At 37.9% G+C, this 17,700-nt stretch overlaps 2 protein-coding genes across 2 annotated transcripts; one reads left to right on the forward strand and one right to left on the reverse strand.

Moving 5' to 3' along the window:
* The first annotated feature begins 4,213 nt into the window (after positions 1 to 4,213).
* LOC140880165 (type I inositol polyphosphate 5-phosphatase 4-like) lies at positions 4,214 to 8,340 on the forward strand. Its single transcript, XM_073284347.1, has 12 exons — positions 4,214 to 4,871; positions 4,981 to 5,068; positions 5,293 to 5,370; positions 5,556 to 5,622; positions 5,691 to 5,795; positions 5,880 to 6,507; positions 6,589 to 6,782; positions 6,893 to 7,001; positions 7,092 to 7,240; positions 7,369 to 7,684; positions 7,770 to 7,843; positions 7,950 to 8,340. The coding sequence occupies exons 1-10, from the start codon at positions 4,842 to 4,844 to the stop codon at positions 7,601 to 7,603; spliced, it is 1,683 nt and encodes a 560-aa protein (XP_073140448.1). The 5' UTR covers positions 4,214 to 4,841; the 3' UTR covers positions 7,604 to 7,684; positions 7,770 to 7,843; positions 7,950 to 8,340.
* A 409-nt stretch (positions 8,341 to 8,749) lies between these two features.
* Positions 8,750 to 10,660, reverse strand: LOC140877794 (uncharacterized). Its single transcript, XM_073281372.1, has 2 exons — positions 10,393 to 10,660; positions 8,750 to 9,136 (listed from the first exon to the last, which is right to left on the reverse strand). The coding sequence occupies exons 1-2, from the start codon at positions 10,638 to 10,640 to the stop codon at positions 8,992 to 8,994; spliced, it is 393 nt and encodes a 130-aa protein (XP_073137473.1). The 5' UTR covers positions 10,641 to 10,660; the 3' UTR covers positions 8,750 to 8,991.
* Between the last annotated feature and the right edge of the window lie 7,040 nt (positions 10,661 to 17,700).

Raw genomic sequence — 17,700 nt, forward strand, 5'->3', positions numbered from 1 at the left:
TGTGACTTCTATTAACCTTCATCCACAAATGGTCCTCGCCTTTCTGATTTTTCCAGAAAATGAAGCTTGGAAATTATCTGAACGTTGAATGTGAAAATGATAATTTTAAGAAGACTTTAGCTTATTTCATCCATTCATGTAATGCACATGCAAGTACGATAAGCATCAAAAGATATTGTCACCGATACCTTGTGTGACAAAGGTGCATTTTCCAGCTGGTGTGAAGCTTGAGGATCCACACATTAAGTCAACACACCATCATCGGGGGCCAAGTGGTTTTAGTGATTTGATACTCTCATTTACTTGAGGTAATAAGGACAGATTTGTTGCTATTTTAATGGGTCTCGCAGTGAGTATGTTTGGGACCCAAATTCAAGAATTTTGTCTTGTTTCACCAAACCCGAAATTGGATTCAAATTTGGCCACATGTTACTATATTATTAGAGAGGTGCCCTTTAGATATTTGCTCCAATAAGAAACATCTGTTAGGCTATTTCCCCTCAGCAGGGTCTTTTAACCTGTACTGGTGTACTAATTTTGCAAGTAGTCTTTTTAATGATGATTGACGTGGGAAGATTGTGGATCTCTGGCTTCAACTCTTTGCCACAAGTTTTTTTTTTCAATAATTATGGCCTAAAACGAACGTGTGGATGAATGATGATGGGGGCAATTCAATTCTTGCCAAGCAGAGAGAGAGGGGGGGGGGGGGGGGGGTGGGGGGGGGGGGGGGGGGGGGGGGGAGTGAGGGACCCACCATTGGGGCAAAGATGGGTCGTGGCATCTCCCAAAAATTTTAATTTTAATTTTTTAAAAAAATAAATTTTTTTTTTACTATATATAGATATATATATATAATATATATATATATATATAATCAAATGGCTCCGAAAATTATTGAAAAAAGCATGTAGTTTACTGACAAGTTTTAAACATTTGTGATAAACAGAATCGAATCCTTTTTATATCAACTTTTGCAGATTTCAAGTGTTTATGTTTATGTTTATTTATCATTTGATATTTGATTTTCATAATTCTTAAAAAAAAAAAAACCCCTTCATCGCTTCCAATGTTAATGTCATGGTAATTTTTTAAAAAAAATTATAATTTCAAATAATCGAGTAATGTTAAATAATTTTTTAAATAATAATAAATTACATATCATAAACAAATACAAGAGAATTTGGTTTTTTGAAAATTTTATATCTCTAATGGATCATGTATCAACAAAAAATTAACAAGATAGAGTTGATCAATAGAGAGTGATTTTCTCTTAGATGCATTCATGATCTCAAAGAGAAATTGCTAAAAAAATTATATTTATGCTAAAATTGAAAATTTTGAAAATTTTAAAGAAAGTCCAATTTCTTTTAGCTATATATATATATATTTATTTATATATTTATATTTTTGGGTTAAAAACATAGCGCCCCCACTAAGCCGAAATCCCATACCTGCCCTATTGCCAAGAAAAGCCATTGCAACCTCTCTGTCTCTCATTTGCCGTTTGCTTCTCTATTTATTTCACTTCAAACAACTCTTGGCTCTTGCAATTTTTATTTATATTCTTGTTATTTTTTCCCCAGTATATATATGCACAATATATAATCTGAGGCAGGTAAAATGTGTAAAACTTGAGGCCGAAAAACGCAATGCTTTATTTGATACAACTTGGCAAGGTCAATGAAACTGATTTTAAATCATCTTTTGTTCACACTTCACACCTTCAAAATTTGGTCAAAAGTCTGTACCATATTTTTATCTGTGACACCTTCTGGCAAAAAGTTTCACACCAAAACCGAAGAGCGTCTCATATTTCTCCCTCTCTTTATCCTTGGCTTTCTCTCTCTCACTTTTTTATTATAAGTTTTTTATGACATATGAAACTCGCAAGCGTTATTCTTGGATGTACACTGTGTACTAAAACTGCATCGAACAAGTCATGTACGATATGTTCGCTCGAAAAAGTGTTGATAGAGAAATCGAACTCTTAGTAGTGTTTTGCATCGTAAGCTTAAAAGAAGTTGAGTTAAATTATTTTTTCTAAATATATATATTGTTATAGCGATAAATTCTCATTTTTACAATAAATTTTTTACAATAAATATATAAGCTAAGGTGATGCTTTCGACTTCCATAAGTTGGTATAGTTCTTGAGAAAGACACTACTAAGGGTGACAACTGACAAATGCTCCAAATAATTCAATATATTTATACAGATGTTTGATTTGAAGTATGAGGTCAATAATTTAGACATTTATAAATTACATAATTTGTAACAAGACGTGCAACAAATATTTGATAATTGTACTCATAAGGTTGACAACAAATCTACAAATTGAAACAATATTTAGACTAATCATGGGAATTGTTAACAATTTTCTGATTTGAAACCTAATACTTGTCGAACTTATTATTGAGATGCAATCTTATCTTGAATCGTGATTTATTATTATTATTATTATTTTTATTATTTTATTATGTTGCCATTTTTCGTTTTGCATCAATGTCCTTGCAAATTGCAAAGGACAGCCAAAATTAGTAATTAGTACTTAAAGTATAATGATAACATAAATTGTTGCTAGGATTAAGGTCTCGTACATGATTAATTATTATACTAGGCTACAACGCACACACTTTACGTGAGAATATATATAATTATTTTTTATTACAATTTTGTAATCATACATAATAATTTAATTTGAAAAAAAAACAAAAATTTAAAATATATAAATATTTTAACTATGTTAAGGCATCAAATAATTTTTATTATTTGGTTGGTTGATTGAAATTTTGAGAAATAACGGGGTTAAAAGGAGAACATTAACAAGAATAAAAATAGTAAGTTTCACAAGCACAGATGGTTAACTTTAGTATATGAAAAATATTACATGTATACAAAGGGTCTACGTTCTTTCAAGTGCAATGTGTAACTCAAGGTGTAACTCTTCGTATATGTAGCATCACTCTTAATATATAGTATAGATTAATTATCAATAGATTATCTTATTTTATATTATATGTTAGAAATATATAGGATGACAAGTGTTTTCTAACTAAGGAAAGCTTCCTTTTAGCTAAAGATTTCCTAAACACCAAATTTATAATTGAAACGAAAAAGTAGGTCTATTATGGGTGGAGGAAGTTTCACTAAACTATATAAATGGTTAATTTATAGGTTTGGGAGGGATTCCTAATTAATAGATTTGGAGCTATGTTAGGCATACTTGGAAGGAATCGCCGACCAAATTATTTAATCCTAGGATTAAGTAAACTAATCCCATTACTTAGATTTTTTGAGAAAATGTGCAAACTGTGATTTGGCAGTGAACACGGTCTCCCACATGTAGCATGTGAAATTAATATAAAAGAAAACTCAACACAAGAAATTACCTTGCTTTGCCAATGAACAATCGTTTTTTTTTTTAATCCGTGACGTGAGAATTTGCGGTTACTATCTTTCGATATGCATTGGGTAATAAAATTCACCTTTCATGAATTTGGTTGTTTGTATAAAAAGTTTGCAAACGATTTACGTCACATTTTTTAATAAGTAATAGATATACATTGTTTGTTAATCTCAATAAACCCTTTGAATCCGTAAAGTGCAGCAAAAATGGTAATAATTATAATGGGATGGTCCAAACTGTGTATGACTCAAAATTGAGCAAGTATTAAATGTGGTTTTTTTTGGAATGAAGAATTAATTCCCTAAGCAAAATTAAAAAAGTTGCAAGCTTTACTTTCTTTATGTATCAAATGGAATAATTTCTTGATTCCAAAAAAAAAAAAGGAATAATTTCAAACTTGAGTCCTCAAAATTGGGACTATTGCATTGGGGTCCCGAGACAGTGTAGGTTGGTTTGACCCATAAACATCTCTAAATTGCTTTACACACAAGCACAAAAATAATAATGACAGTTGTTTTAAAAAAATACATGGAGCACCTTACAAGCTTTCACAGTATCATTTAAAATTCGGAGTTGAATGATTAAAAAAATAGTGTGGTCAGGCCTCCTTTGAACAATTCGAATAATCTATTTATCTTATACTAAAACTGGAAGTTATGTTTTTTATACAAGACGCTCGTTCGAACATTATATTTTAATATAAAAAATAATAATTAATCTCATAGTTTGTTTTGAAGTCAGATATTTACGCGAATATGAAATATCTTATACTAAAATACACTCACAATATGCATAATAGAATCATACTCTCAAACCGAAAACCTCGACAAAAACACAGAGTGACAATAAGACAGAGACAGAGTGTGTTTGCAAAATATATTATCTTTTTTCTTCCATTTTCCCCGCCTCTTTATTCTCCTCAAAATTCGATACTTTTGCCGGTACCCACTACACTTCCCTAAACCCATAAATCATAAGGTCTCATCTGTTGTTAATCATTGGTTTGTTTTTCCCCTCTGCATTTTGCTGTTTCTGTTCTGATTACTTTACTTTTAACTATTAGTTACTATACGATTTCATCCATTTCTCTCCCTCTCTTGTGATATTATTAGTCCAATAACGAAGTTTTGGAGTGGGGTTCTTGGAACTGGACACTTCGCGTTGCATTTTCTGGAGATCACGTTACCAAGAATTTGTTTCTTTTTCTTTGCAATTTTAGAAAGAACAGTTGGTATTTGGGTTCGTTTGATTGGCCTTTGGAATCGTATTCTTTTCTCAAAATCTGCGGATCTTTCTTTCTTTGGTTTTTTTTTTCTTGATTGGGTCGTGGGGAGGAAAAAGCGAAAAATTTGTAGAAGAAAAGCGAAAAAAGTTTTGATCTTTTCTGAATTTGATAGAGTCAAGACGGTTGCTTGTGCATGAACTGGTGAAACAATGATAGATGGAAACTCAAAGAAAAGCAAGGTTTGATTCTGCTTTGGAAACGAAGCTGCATTAATGATGTTAAATGGAATCTTTCGTTTCTCTCCATTTTTGCTTTCAAGAATTCTGATTCTTGTGTTTCTCGATGAAGATTTCATGGCCCAAGAGTCTAGCCAAGAAATGGTTCAACGTCAAGCACAAAGCAGAAGACTTTCATGCGGACGATATCATCGATGGAGGTACTTTGATCCCTCAAAATGAAAATTTGGATTCTGTAGAAAATAGAATCTTGCATCTTGTGATATTATTTGCAAAATGAAATTACTGTCTTTTGCTTCCAACTGGCATTAGTAACTATTTATTTTACACAAAAGCATTTGGAGTGCAAAGATTTTTCATTATCTACCATCTTCTGAGATTTGCTAACAGTTTTCAAAAACATTCATGAACTTTTATATTTCAGCCTTCTCGGGTGTTGACGAAGAACAGAGGAGCATCTTCTCGGAAAGGGAGACATTCAATATCAAGATGAACAAAACAGGTTCAGTTCATACATTTGATTTTGTTGCAATCAAATAATGTAGAAACCGAGACCATAACCAATGGTTCCGGTTTCATTGGACTTACCGGGTTTCGAATTGGTTTGGATCAACCAGTCCTTTAAGCATTTCTATTTCCTTCCACTTTCGTTACATCTATTGCTTATTTTCCCAATTGAAATGGCAGTGAAATCATTTAAAGGAAATAAGATTGATCTTGATGCTTCCCAGATTACAGATTTGCACAACTATAGGTACTTGCTTCATTTGCACTTTGTAGTGTAAAATTTATCCAGTATTCTCAAATTCACATTTGGAATAGGATCTTTGTAGCAACATGGAATGTAGGCGGAAAATCTCCACCTAATTATTTGAATCTTGAAGAGTGGCTACACACCTCTCCTCCTGCTGATATCTATGTTCTTGGGTCAGTTAATCAATCATAAGTTCAAACTTCTTTTAGGTCTTTGTATACCTATGATTAATGTTTGTCTCTTCATCAATATTTAAGGTTTCAAGAAATTGTTCCTTTAAATGCGGGTAACGTTTTGGGCACCGAAGACGATGGCCCTGCTAGGAAATGGCTATCACTTGTTCGAAAAACCCTGAACAGTCTCCCTGGCAGGAATGATAGTTGCTGTACACCATCGTCGGTTCTTTATCCCATCACTGAACTTGATTATGACTTGGAAGGATTGAATAGAGAAAACTCTTCCGCCTTCCTCCACCGTCGCTCTTGTCAATCATTAAGCCATAGCATGAGACTAGTGGAAAATGGCATCTTGATGCCACATCCTAGAGTTGATCATCGATTTAGTGTATGCGATAACATAAACTACGTGCATAGAAAGTGTGACAGTTATGATCCATCTGTTCGATGGGATGGCTTCGATGATGATGAAAATGAGTTAGTTGATTTTCCTTGTGCACATGGCCATCCACCCGTCTCATACGGTGGTTCTGTTTCCATGGATGATGAAGACCGATGTTCTGGGAAATCGAGGTATCGTTTAGTTGCAAGCAAGCAAATGGTTGGGATTTTCCTCACAGTATGGATAAAGAGTGATCTTAAGGAAGCTGTTCAAAATCTCAAGGTATCTTGCGTTGGCAGAGGGCTGATGGGCTATCTTGGAAATAAGGTAAGATTCTGCATAATTTGAATTTACAATTCTAGAGCAAACTTGTGTGTATAATGAATCTTACGGTACTCAAATTTTCAGGGTTCAATTTCAATCAGTATGTCTTTGCACCAAACTAGCTTCTGCTTTGTTTGTAGTCATTTAACCTCCGGAGAGAAGGATGGGGACGAGCAACGTAGGAACTCTGATGTCATGGAAATTTTGAGGAAAACAAGGTTTCCACGCGTTCATAACAAGGAAGATGATAACACCCCTCAAACAATACTAGATCACGAGTATGTTGATCATCCACTTCTATTGACTCTCTTTAAGCATTTGACTCTGCTTCAAATGTATCTTTTCAAGAGATTTCTCAAGTTAAATCTCAAATTTTGTTATCTTCCAGTCAAATTATATGGCTTGGTGACTTGAACTACCGAATAGCTCTTTCATATCGATCAGCAAAGGCTCTAGTGGAAATGCGCAACTGGAGAGCTTTGTTGGAAAATGACCAGGCAAGCAAATAGATTTTCTCTCAAGAGCTTTTGTTTGTATGTTCAAATCCATGTCACAGTCAATTTATTATACTCTTTTCTTTGAAGCAGCTCCGGATGGAGCAGAGCCAGGGACGTGTTTTTCCGGGATGGAGCGAAGGGAGAATATATTTCCCTCCAACATACAAGTATTCAAATAATTCAGACAGATACGCTGGGGAGAACAGGCACCCTAGAGAGAAACGGCGAACACCTGCATGGTAACTCCTTTAAAATTTACCACCTGTGTAACAATCAATGTACTCTCTCATTGTCTGGCCACCTATACTTAACACTAAGACTAGAATGAAACTTTCTCAAGATGATTAAATTTCTTGTGTTTATTAAGGTGTGATCGTATATTGTGGCATGGTCGTGGTCTCCAACAGCTGTCTTACGTTCGTGGGGAGTCTAGATTTTCAGATCATAGACCAGTATACAGTGTATTTCTGGCAGAAGTTGAGTCTATTAACCATAGCCAAATCAAGAAAAGCACGAGCCACACGAGTGCTCGAATTGAGGTCGAAGAGTTGCTTCCTTACACACATGGATATGAACCATACGTCCAACTAAGTTTCATGTGAGGAAAGGACTCACCGTTGAACACCTCCTTCATTCATCCTCATTCGCTGACATGAGGAAACCGGGCAACAAAGCTAGTGAGAGTGAGTTGACATATTATAAAGATGATTCAAATGACATCTCTATTTTTCTTGGTTTTAACATGTAGTTGGTGCATGATTTTTACAGGCAGGAGTTGCTGAAACTCGGAACAAGTTTACATTGATCGAATCTGAGTTATTCTTCGTGTACTATTTGACACGGTAGTTTGTAGCATATTTCTTTCTGTTTTATACTTGCCTGAGTCTTGTACACCAAACTTACCTCTTACCAATCCAATTGTTCCATTATGTTTCTATGCCTTTGCAGGTTCAAATCGTAAAAAATGCCAACTTAAAGCCAACAATGAGAGCAAATTCAACGCATTATTGTTTAAGTAGGTATGAGGAGCTATCACGCATCGATCTTCAAGCGTAACGAATCCACGCCAAACGTTTTACCCATCTTCCTGATAAAGTACCGGCTCCCCTTCAAAATTTGTATCAAGTTTGCACCTTCAAAATGTTTCGATGTCATTGGTTTTCATGGGTTAAAAATAATAAATGACTTTGCGTAGATACTCATTTTTTCTGAGTAATTGTCTAGTATTGAGATCAAGAAACAGTGGTTAGGTGGCCCTTAGCGATACTACCAAAATTGTTGATAATATTTTAGAGACTCTCGATAGCAAGTTCTATTAATTTGTTTTATGTATGATGGGAAATACATCGTGGCGTACATTGGTTTTCCTTCTAATACATTGCAGGTCACATGAGTTGTTTTCTAAATCAGCTTTGGTTGTAAACATATTGCCATCAAACTCGATTGGATGCTTCAAAAGTTCCAAGTTGCTGTGTATAATATAAGAAAATCATGCGTTAGCCATAGACGGATGTCAACCTTTATATTTCGGACCCCAATGCAATAGTCCCGTTTGATTTTTTAACCGATTGTAGGTCAAGATACAAGAAGTGGGGATTCTTCTGAACTTGGTGAGAAAGAAAAAAAAATCTGGACACTAGATTTTCTTGCTTGATGACCATATTCCAATTTCAGCCATTAAACACATACATGCACGAATTTTTATAACACGCAGCAGCCGCATGTAAAGAAACAAGGTTTTCCCTATGATTAGTTATCACCAAATTGCGAGAGTTTGAGTTCGTTAATTCGTAATGGAAGGCAATGTATCAAACTAAAAGTACGTGGAAGAGGAGTAAATGGACCCATTTTAATCATTCCCTATCTTGCTAATGAGCTATACTATTCCATAATCATGTGTTTTTCTTGGACGAGCTCGTACCCCAAAATTAAGAGGTGTAGGCAACAACAGTTACTAATAGATTGCTGCACTCTTTGGTCTCCACCTGCATTAGGAACCAAGCCAGCCCTTCAAACTGTGAATCTTTTGGCCCTGAACTGCCCTTTGTTTCATAATTGCTGCCTGTTTCTCCGCCCATAGGTCGTGTCCAATCTGAAACTCACGGCATTCCGAAGAGCAGAATGCACAGAGATCACTGCAACCAATGGTACATTCAAATATAGTTAGCATATAGAATATAAATGGTATGTAACTTATAATCAGTGCCCTCGCTCGTTAATCCTAATGAGAAATACGCGTGCTATCTTTATTCCAAATCTTAATCAGATTTTGTACCATCAATGAAACACGAAGTAGAGAATATCATCATCATAATGGGACAAAAAAAAGTTAGTTAGGCATGTTTTAAATCATTCTTTAATGTCAAACCGAAAAATCAATGGAGTGCTTAAGGATAGCGTACATAATTAATTTTGAAGACGAAATCTAGGAAATCGTAGGCCACAAAATATCATAAACAGCAAAATCAATTCAAAGGTACTTAGTCAACATAAGCTACAGGAAAATTTCACGCTTCTTGGTTAAAATACCCCAAGATTCTGTGTCTTAAAAGGGAAGGAATAGGAAAAATACTAGTCATAACTTAATTACAGTCAACAAAGAAAAAATAAAACTCAGCTGAACTGAAGAAAATACAAGGAGATGGAGAAGGTAGAAAGTAAATATTTGACAATAAATAATTCAAAAAGAAACTTCAGAAAGAAACTTGGTGAATAAAATTGAGCCATAGACACTATTATAACTGGTTGTAATCAAGAACTAGATTGAGAAAACAGCTACACAAACCAATGAGCTCAATAATAATAAATAGAACTATCAAATGAAACACATGTTACAATTATGTGATTTTATTATCAGATGTGGAACATTTTATGATTTTAGGAGGCTACAATTAATATATGAGTTTCCAAAATTCGAATCTCACTCTGCATATCGACACGGCAAAAAGAGATGATATGGAAAAGAACTATCGGTTCGGTATCCATAACATAACGAGTATCCACACAAGAAAATGGGAAATGTTTCGACCAAATCAGTTCCACCAACTGCAGCAAAATGACCGATAAAATTGCTGAGAGGCTAACTCATTTCGTATATTACAAAGAAAACATGTTCAGAATGAGATGATAACTCAAAAGGTAGCCTATTAAAATAGAAGAAATAAAAGATATTCAGTCATGATTACGTACAATGTTTTGAGATTTTATGCATTTTAGGGGTAAAACTTTCGTTTTCTTTTTCCCCCCCTAAAAATCGTTCGATTTGAACAGGAAAGAACAATGCACGATCAATCACTCCACATGATCGAACATGGACAAATTGATAACGTATTTAATAACAAGCCTGCACAAAAGGTACAGAATCAAAAGGCGCGGAAACAAAATCCCTTACCCATACATGAAGACCTCGGAATCTTGAGCCATCCGCTTCTTACAATAATGACACCGCTCAAGGAATCCTCCAACTGTTCTCCGATCAGGTTCGCTGACACTAGCCGGAGAAAAAACGGTCCAAATATTCCGGCTCGACGCCTCGGCGGCGGCATCAGCCTCAATAACCTCCGCCTTTCCGTCGTAGGAGGCGCTTGCCGTGGAAACTTTGCTGGTAAAACTTTCGATTCTGCTTCGCTTGACGGACATTTTAGCGTGAGTTGAGCTAGCTAGGGCTGGTGCAAGCGGGGGAGTGAGTTTCAAATGATAGCACTTTCAGTTCTTATGCAAAAGCGAGGGAGGAAGGAGCTACGTGTCCGATATATAAACAATGGGTCCCATATTCCTTTTTTTTTTTTTTTAATAATTAAAATGAAATAAAGAATTGATTAGAAAATTAGTTTTTGAAATTAATTAATTATTATTTTTACTTCATCGGCCGTCATGTAGACCTGACCAAGGACCGGTTTGGATCCGGACTCGACCCGAAACCGGCCCGTGATCAACGGGCCAGTTAACCGGATCAACGAGTTAGACCTGGAACCGGGACCGGACCCGTAATTGTCCGGTCCGGTCCCGATTTTTCCTTTGAAAAACTGGCAATCCGCCGAGTTACACGGGTCTGACCCGCTGGGTTGGAACCGTCCAACCCGGCGGGTTGGACACCTGGAACCCCCATGGACACCCAGATGATCCAACGGCCACAATCAAGTGGTCGTTGCAGCTCTCAATGGCCAAGATTTTTTGGCCGTTGAGATCAACGACCACGATTTCATGGCCATTAAAACTAGGTCGACCCGGCGGGTTGACCCGCCGGGTCTGCCGAAAACTTTTTTTTAAAAAAAATCTACTTTTTATCTATAAATACCCCCAACCCCTTTCATTTTTTTTACACAATTTTCTCTTCATTCTCTCCATTCTCATTTCCTTCTAATTTCTTGAATTATCAAAAATATCAAGTCTCGATTATTATTTTATTGTCAATTATTGATTTATTTTCATAATTACTCCAATTTCATATTTATACAAATTACCGGAGCCGGATCAAGTCGTAGGGGTGACAAAGAAAAAAGGAAAGAAAAAGAGCATCATACCACCCGAGGTCGAGTATCCTCAATTCAATGTCGATGACTTTGATCTTGAATATTCCGATAATGAAATTCAAGAACTTCGACAAGAGGCACAACAAGTTGAACAACCACATCATCATGCAAGTCAAGAAAATATGAGCGATCCGGCAGCCTCTCAAAGACAAACTCGAGCGGTGCCTCGCGCGACATCCGATATCTTCACCAAATATTTCGAAAAGGTAACGCTTCCCTCCAGTGATTTGCAATCCAAATGCAAATATTTTTCGAAATGCTACAAATTTAAACTAGGAGGTGGTTATAAAACTTTGACACGACATGAAACGACCCTAACTCTATAATTATTAAATAAATAAATATGCGGAAATATTTTTTTTTTTTCTTACTAAATACCTACTAAATAAAATATGCACATATATGCCCATACATACATGCACAGAATAAAAAGATTCAAAATAAATAAATGAATAACTTAAATAAAAATTTGCATTCTTTAAATAAAATAAATATCTGAGTCAAACATTTAATTAAAAATACTGCATAAGAAAAAATGATGTAAAATTTGCATGCACTGAAAATATTCAAAACCACAACCACTGAAAAATAATTAAAAATTGTATCATGCTGACATAATTAAAACATGCAATATGACTCAGACATCCATCACGGTCACGGGGTCACTGCATGTCCGCTCATATGTCCTCGCCGCCGCTAGGAGCTACATTCTCCTCTACGAACTCACCTGCACCATACCAGTGTAGTGAACCTAGAGGCCCAACATGCTAACATAACAAGGGTTTAAAAATTTTAAAACAATTAAATATTAATACATAACATATACATGAATGAGCATGCTAAAAAAAATATCATGGCATAAACATAACTTAAATTAACTTAAATAACATAATACATACATATTGTTGAGCAGTTAAATTTCTAACATCGCATGGTTGTATCCGTAGTGTAACCTTAAATCATACATTAAATACTGATCAGCGTGGAAACCAACGTACGTGGCGGTGACGAATCACCTCTTAAATTGGCAGTAAACTGCCCTTCAATAGTTCACATATGGGGACGAATCCCCCTTAAATTGTCACACTACTTCAACTTCCAACATAAAATATTTTATTATTGCTCAACTTTAAACATTTAATTATGCATAAAATTATTTCATGAATGCATGTACTTAAATAAAATTGTGTGTCCTTCATATATATTTAATTTAAATTTCTTACTAACATATAAATATTAAAATAACTTCAATGCATAAAAATAATTAAATATATAATCAGGACACATGCAAATTTCTCATGGATTGTACTGGACTGCTGGCCCTAACACTCAAGCCCATTTACTTAAATCTGGCCCAATAACATACTTAAGCCCAATAAAATTATCCTAAGCCCAATTAAAATAATTTAAAGCCCATAAGACATTCTAGGCCCAAAAACAACTTAAACTGGCTCAATGGGCCCAAAAGCCCAAAGACTGGCCCAATAACTTTCATGGGCTCAAAAGCCCATAAAATTAATGGACTAACTTAACTAAAATTTTAAAAGCCCAAATAAAATTATTTGGGAGTCCAAATAATTTTATTTCTAATTAATTGGCCCAAAAACCAATTAATTCATAAAATACTTTAAAAATAAAAAGACTCGAGCCCGGCCCACCAACCCGGACTCAGACCAACTTAACCCGACCCACTACCCTACTGACCCAACCCGGACCACAGACCCGACCCGGACCACCCCCTAACCCTAAACCCGAATCTCCCCCTCCCCTCCCCTTCTCGGCCGCCGCGTGCAGCAGCCCTTCTAGGGCTGCTGCCGCCCTGCTCCGGCCACCCCTAGCCAGAGCCCCGCCGCCCAGACGTAGCCCACGTCTGGGCGGTTCGAACCTAACCCCCGACCCCGGTCCATGCACCCTACAGACCCTCGGCCGAACCCCCTTCCCCGAAACCCTAGCTGTGCTCTCTTCTTGGCCGATCCCTCTTGACTCCAAGTCTGGGCTCGTTTGGCTCGAGCCACTCGAGCCACTCGAGCCTAGCCCCATCCTAGACCCCTTACCAATCGTAGCCAGCAGCTAGAACCCACCATGTCCTTAAAAACGTGAGATGAATGAGTATACATGTAAACAAGCTTCAACCACAAAATACTTCGATCCACTTTTCTGAAAATTTTTTGAAGAACATTGATGCTCACACACACACACACGTATAAACACTGATATAGTACGTAAAAATAAAAAGAATCATGCCTTGCACCGAAGTTTGAAGAGAAAAACGAGCGTGGGACGATTCCGGGACAACGGGACGACGACGACTTGCTTTGGACCTTCAAAAACGTGGCTATGGTGTTCTTGGAGGTGTCTCGGTCGAAGGAGATGATGAATAGTGGGGGTGGCGGCTGATGGAGGTGAGTGATCGGCTAAGGGTTTGGGTAGATTAGGTTTTGGGGTTTTATTTTAATTAATATAGGTTTTAGGATAATTAAAAGTTTTAAATATAAAATGTAAAATTTAAAAACTCCCATTAAAAGTTAAAATCTGATAATTTAAGTTAAAAAAATATAAAAATCCCGAAATATCAAATTAATGGAATTTTAAAAATACTAAAAAGTCAATATTTTGGCTTATTTTGGAATAAAATGGACTCCTAAAATCATATAAAATTAAATACTAAAAATTTTGAGGCAATAAAACTCAAAATAATATTTTTGGGCTCTAAAAAGGCTCATGAAATTAATTGGCTAGAAAGTTGTCATCTCGTCCGTCCACGGTCCCGTCTACGCGATAAAATAATTAAAATACTAAAAATCATAAAAATCACTAATTATGGGTTAAATGCTTAAAAATAAATTAAATCATGCACAAATAATTCACATAATTATTTAACCCATAAATCACAAATTTAAATAATTAAATATCCTAATTATGCATGCGGATTTACGTATTTAAAATACCGGGTGTTACAATTCTCCCCCCCTTAAATTGAATTTCGTCCTAGAAATTTAAAGTACTTACCCGAACAACTCCGGGTAGCGAGTCCTCATGTCTGCCTCGGTCTCCCAAGTAGCTTCCTCCTCCGAGTGATTCAGCCACTGGACTCTGACAATCGGTATGACCCGCGTCCTAAGCCTCCGCTCCTCCCTTGCCAAGATCCGCACTGGCCTCTCCTCATACACTAGATCTGGTGGCAACTGCAAGGGCTCAAAATCCAACACATGCGACGGGTTGGAGACATATCTCCGAAGCATGGATACATGGAAAACGTTGTGCACTGCCGCTAGCCCCGGTGGTAGAGCTAAACGATAGGCCAACGTGCCAACTCTCTCCAAGATCTCGAATGGCCCTATATACCTCGGATTAAGCTTGCCTCTCCGGCCAAAACGCACTACTCCCTTCATCGGTGACACCTTCAGGAATACGTGATCACCTACAGCGAACTCGAAATCTCGTCGTCTGGCATCTGCATAACTCTTCTGACGACTCTGAGCAGTCCTCATCCGATCTCGAATCTGAGTTACAATGTTAGCTGTCTGCTGCACAATCTCAGGACCCAGTAAAATCCGCTCACCAACCTCATCCCAATGCACAGGAGATCTGCATCTCCTCCCATACAATGCTGCATAAGGAGCCATACCTATAGACGACTGAAAACTGTTGTTATAGGTAAACTCCACTAATGGCAATCTAGTCTCCCAAGAGCCCCGAAAATCAATGACACAAGCTCTCAGAAGATCCTCGAGAACCTGGATCACCCTCTCAGACTGACCATCTGTCTGGGGATGAAATGCTGTGCTGAATAAAAGCCTAGTCCCCAAAGCTGTGTGCAGACTCCTCCAAAACGCAGATGTGAATCTCGGATCTCTGTCTGACACAATAGACACTGGTACGCCATGCAGTCTAACAATCTCTCTGATGTAAAGCTCTGCATACTGTGTCAAAGAATAAGTAGTCCTCACCGGCAAGAAATGAGCTGACTTGGTGAGTCTATCCACAATCACCCAAATCGCTGTGCAACCTCTGGCACTCCTCGGTAAGCCAACCACAAAGTCCATCGTAATATTCTTCCATTTCTATTCCGGAATAGGAAGAGGTCTAAGAAGTTCTGCTGGACGCTGATGCTCTGCCTTGACTTGCTGACAAGTCAAGCACTCTGACACCACTCTCCCGATGTCACTCTTCATCCCGGGCCACCAATACAATAGCTGCAAATCTTTGTACATCTTCGTACTTCCGGGGTGAATGGAGTACGGAGATGTGTGAGCCTCTGCTAAAATCTCAGCTCTCAATTGATCGACGTTCGGTACCCACATCCTACCACGGTACTGAACGATACCATCCACCACTGTATACAATAGGTTACCCCTAGCCTCATCTCTTTGTCTCCATCGCTGCAACTCCTTATCAGTAGACTGTCCATCCCTAATCCGATCTTGCAGAACTGGCTGCACCGTCAACACTGACAAGCTCGGTGCACGACCACTCGGATAACACTCCAAGTCAAATCTCTAAATCTCGCTCTGTAGTGGTAACTGTACGGTCAAACATGATCCCACTGACGACTTCCGACTCAAAGCATCGGCCACTACATTAGCTTTACCCGGATGGTAGCTAATGTCACAGTCATAGTCCTTCACCAACTCCAACCATCTGCGCTGTCTCATGTTCAACTCCTTCTGTGTGAAGAAGTACTTGAGACTCTTGTGGTCTGTGAAAATCTTGCACTTCTCTCCATACAGATAGTGCCTCCAGATTTTCAAAGCGAAAACCACTGCTGCTAACTCCAAGTCATGCGTCGGATAATTCTGCTCATGCACCTTCAGCTGCCTCGACGCATACGCAATAACCTTACCACACTGCATAAGCACTGCGCCTAAACCCAGTTTAGACGCATCGGTGTACACCACTAACTCCTCGTGTGGTACTGTCACTGCTAACACTGGTGCAGTAGTGAGTGCTTCCTTCAGTTGATCGAAGCTCCCCTGACAGTCTGAACTCCAGATAAACTTCGCATTCTTCTTGGTCAAGGAAGTCAAGGGTACTGCAATAGAGGAAAAACCCTTGATGAACTTCCTATAATACCCTGCCAAACCTAAGAAACTGCGAATCTCTGAAGCATTCTTCGGAATACCCCAATTCTGCACTGCCTCAACCTTAGACTGATCAACTGCAATCCCATCTCTCGAAATAATGTGGCCAAGAAATGCCACCTGCTCAAGCCAAAACTCGCACTTGCTGAACTTTGCATACAAACGATGCTCCCTCAAGGTCTGCAACGCTGTCTGAAGATGCTGTCTATGCTCCTCGATGCTCCTAGAATAGATCAAGATATCATCAATAAAGACTATGATGAACTGATCTAAATATGGCTGAAAGACTCGGTTCATGAGATCCATGAAAACCGCTGGAGCGTTGGTAATCCCAAATGGCATCACTAAGAACTCATAATTCCCATATCGTGTCCTGAAAGCAGTCTTGGACACATCTGCATCTCTAACACGCAACTGATGATAACCAGATTGCAGGTCGATCTTGGAGAACACTGAAGATCCCTGCAACTGGTCAAATAAATCCTCTATCCTCGGCAGTGGATACTTGTTCTTCACTGTGACCCTGTTGAGCTCTCGGTAATCGATGCACAGTTTCATACTGCCATCCTTCTTCTTCACAAACAACACCGGAGCTCCCCACGGAGAAAAGCTAGGACGAACAAAGTCTTTCTCTAACAACTCCTGAATCTGCTCCTTCAACTCTTTCATCTCGGTAGGAGCAAGTCTGTACGGTGCCTTAGAGATAGGCACGGTGTCTGGCACTAAGTCGATGCCGAACTCCACATCTCTCACTGGTGGAATTCCTGCAACATCCTCCGGAAAGACATCCGGAAAATCACGAACTACCTCTATCTCTGATAATGATCTGCTAGATGGCTCTGAAGTCGTGACGATACTCGCTAGAAACCCCTGGCAACCCTGTCTCAACAACTTCCTCGCCTGAATATGAGATATCACCTGAGGAATATCACTGCTCTGAGATGCATGAAAAGTGAACGGGTCGCCTACTGTAGGTCTCACTGACACTGACCTCCGACGAAAATCAATCGAAGCTCCATTGACTGTCAACCAGTCCATACCCAAAATCAAATCGAATCCACTCAATGGCAAAACCACCACATCTGC

This window comes from Henckelia pumila, chromosome 2 (genome assembly GCF_033568475.1).
Source record: "Henckelia pumila isolate YLH828 chromosome 2, ASM3356847v2, whole genome shotgun sequence".
Taxonomy (NCBI): domain Eukaryota; kingdom Viridiplantae; phylum Streptophyta; class Magnoliopsida; order Lamiales; family Gesneriaceae; genus Henckelia; species Henckelia pumila.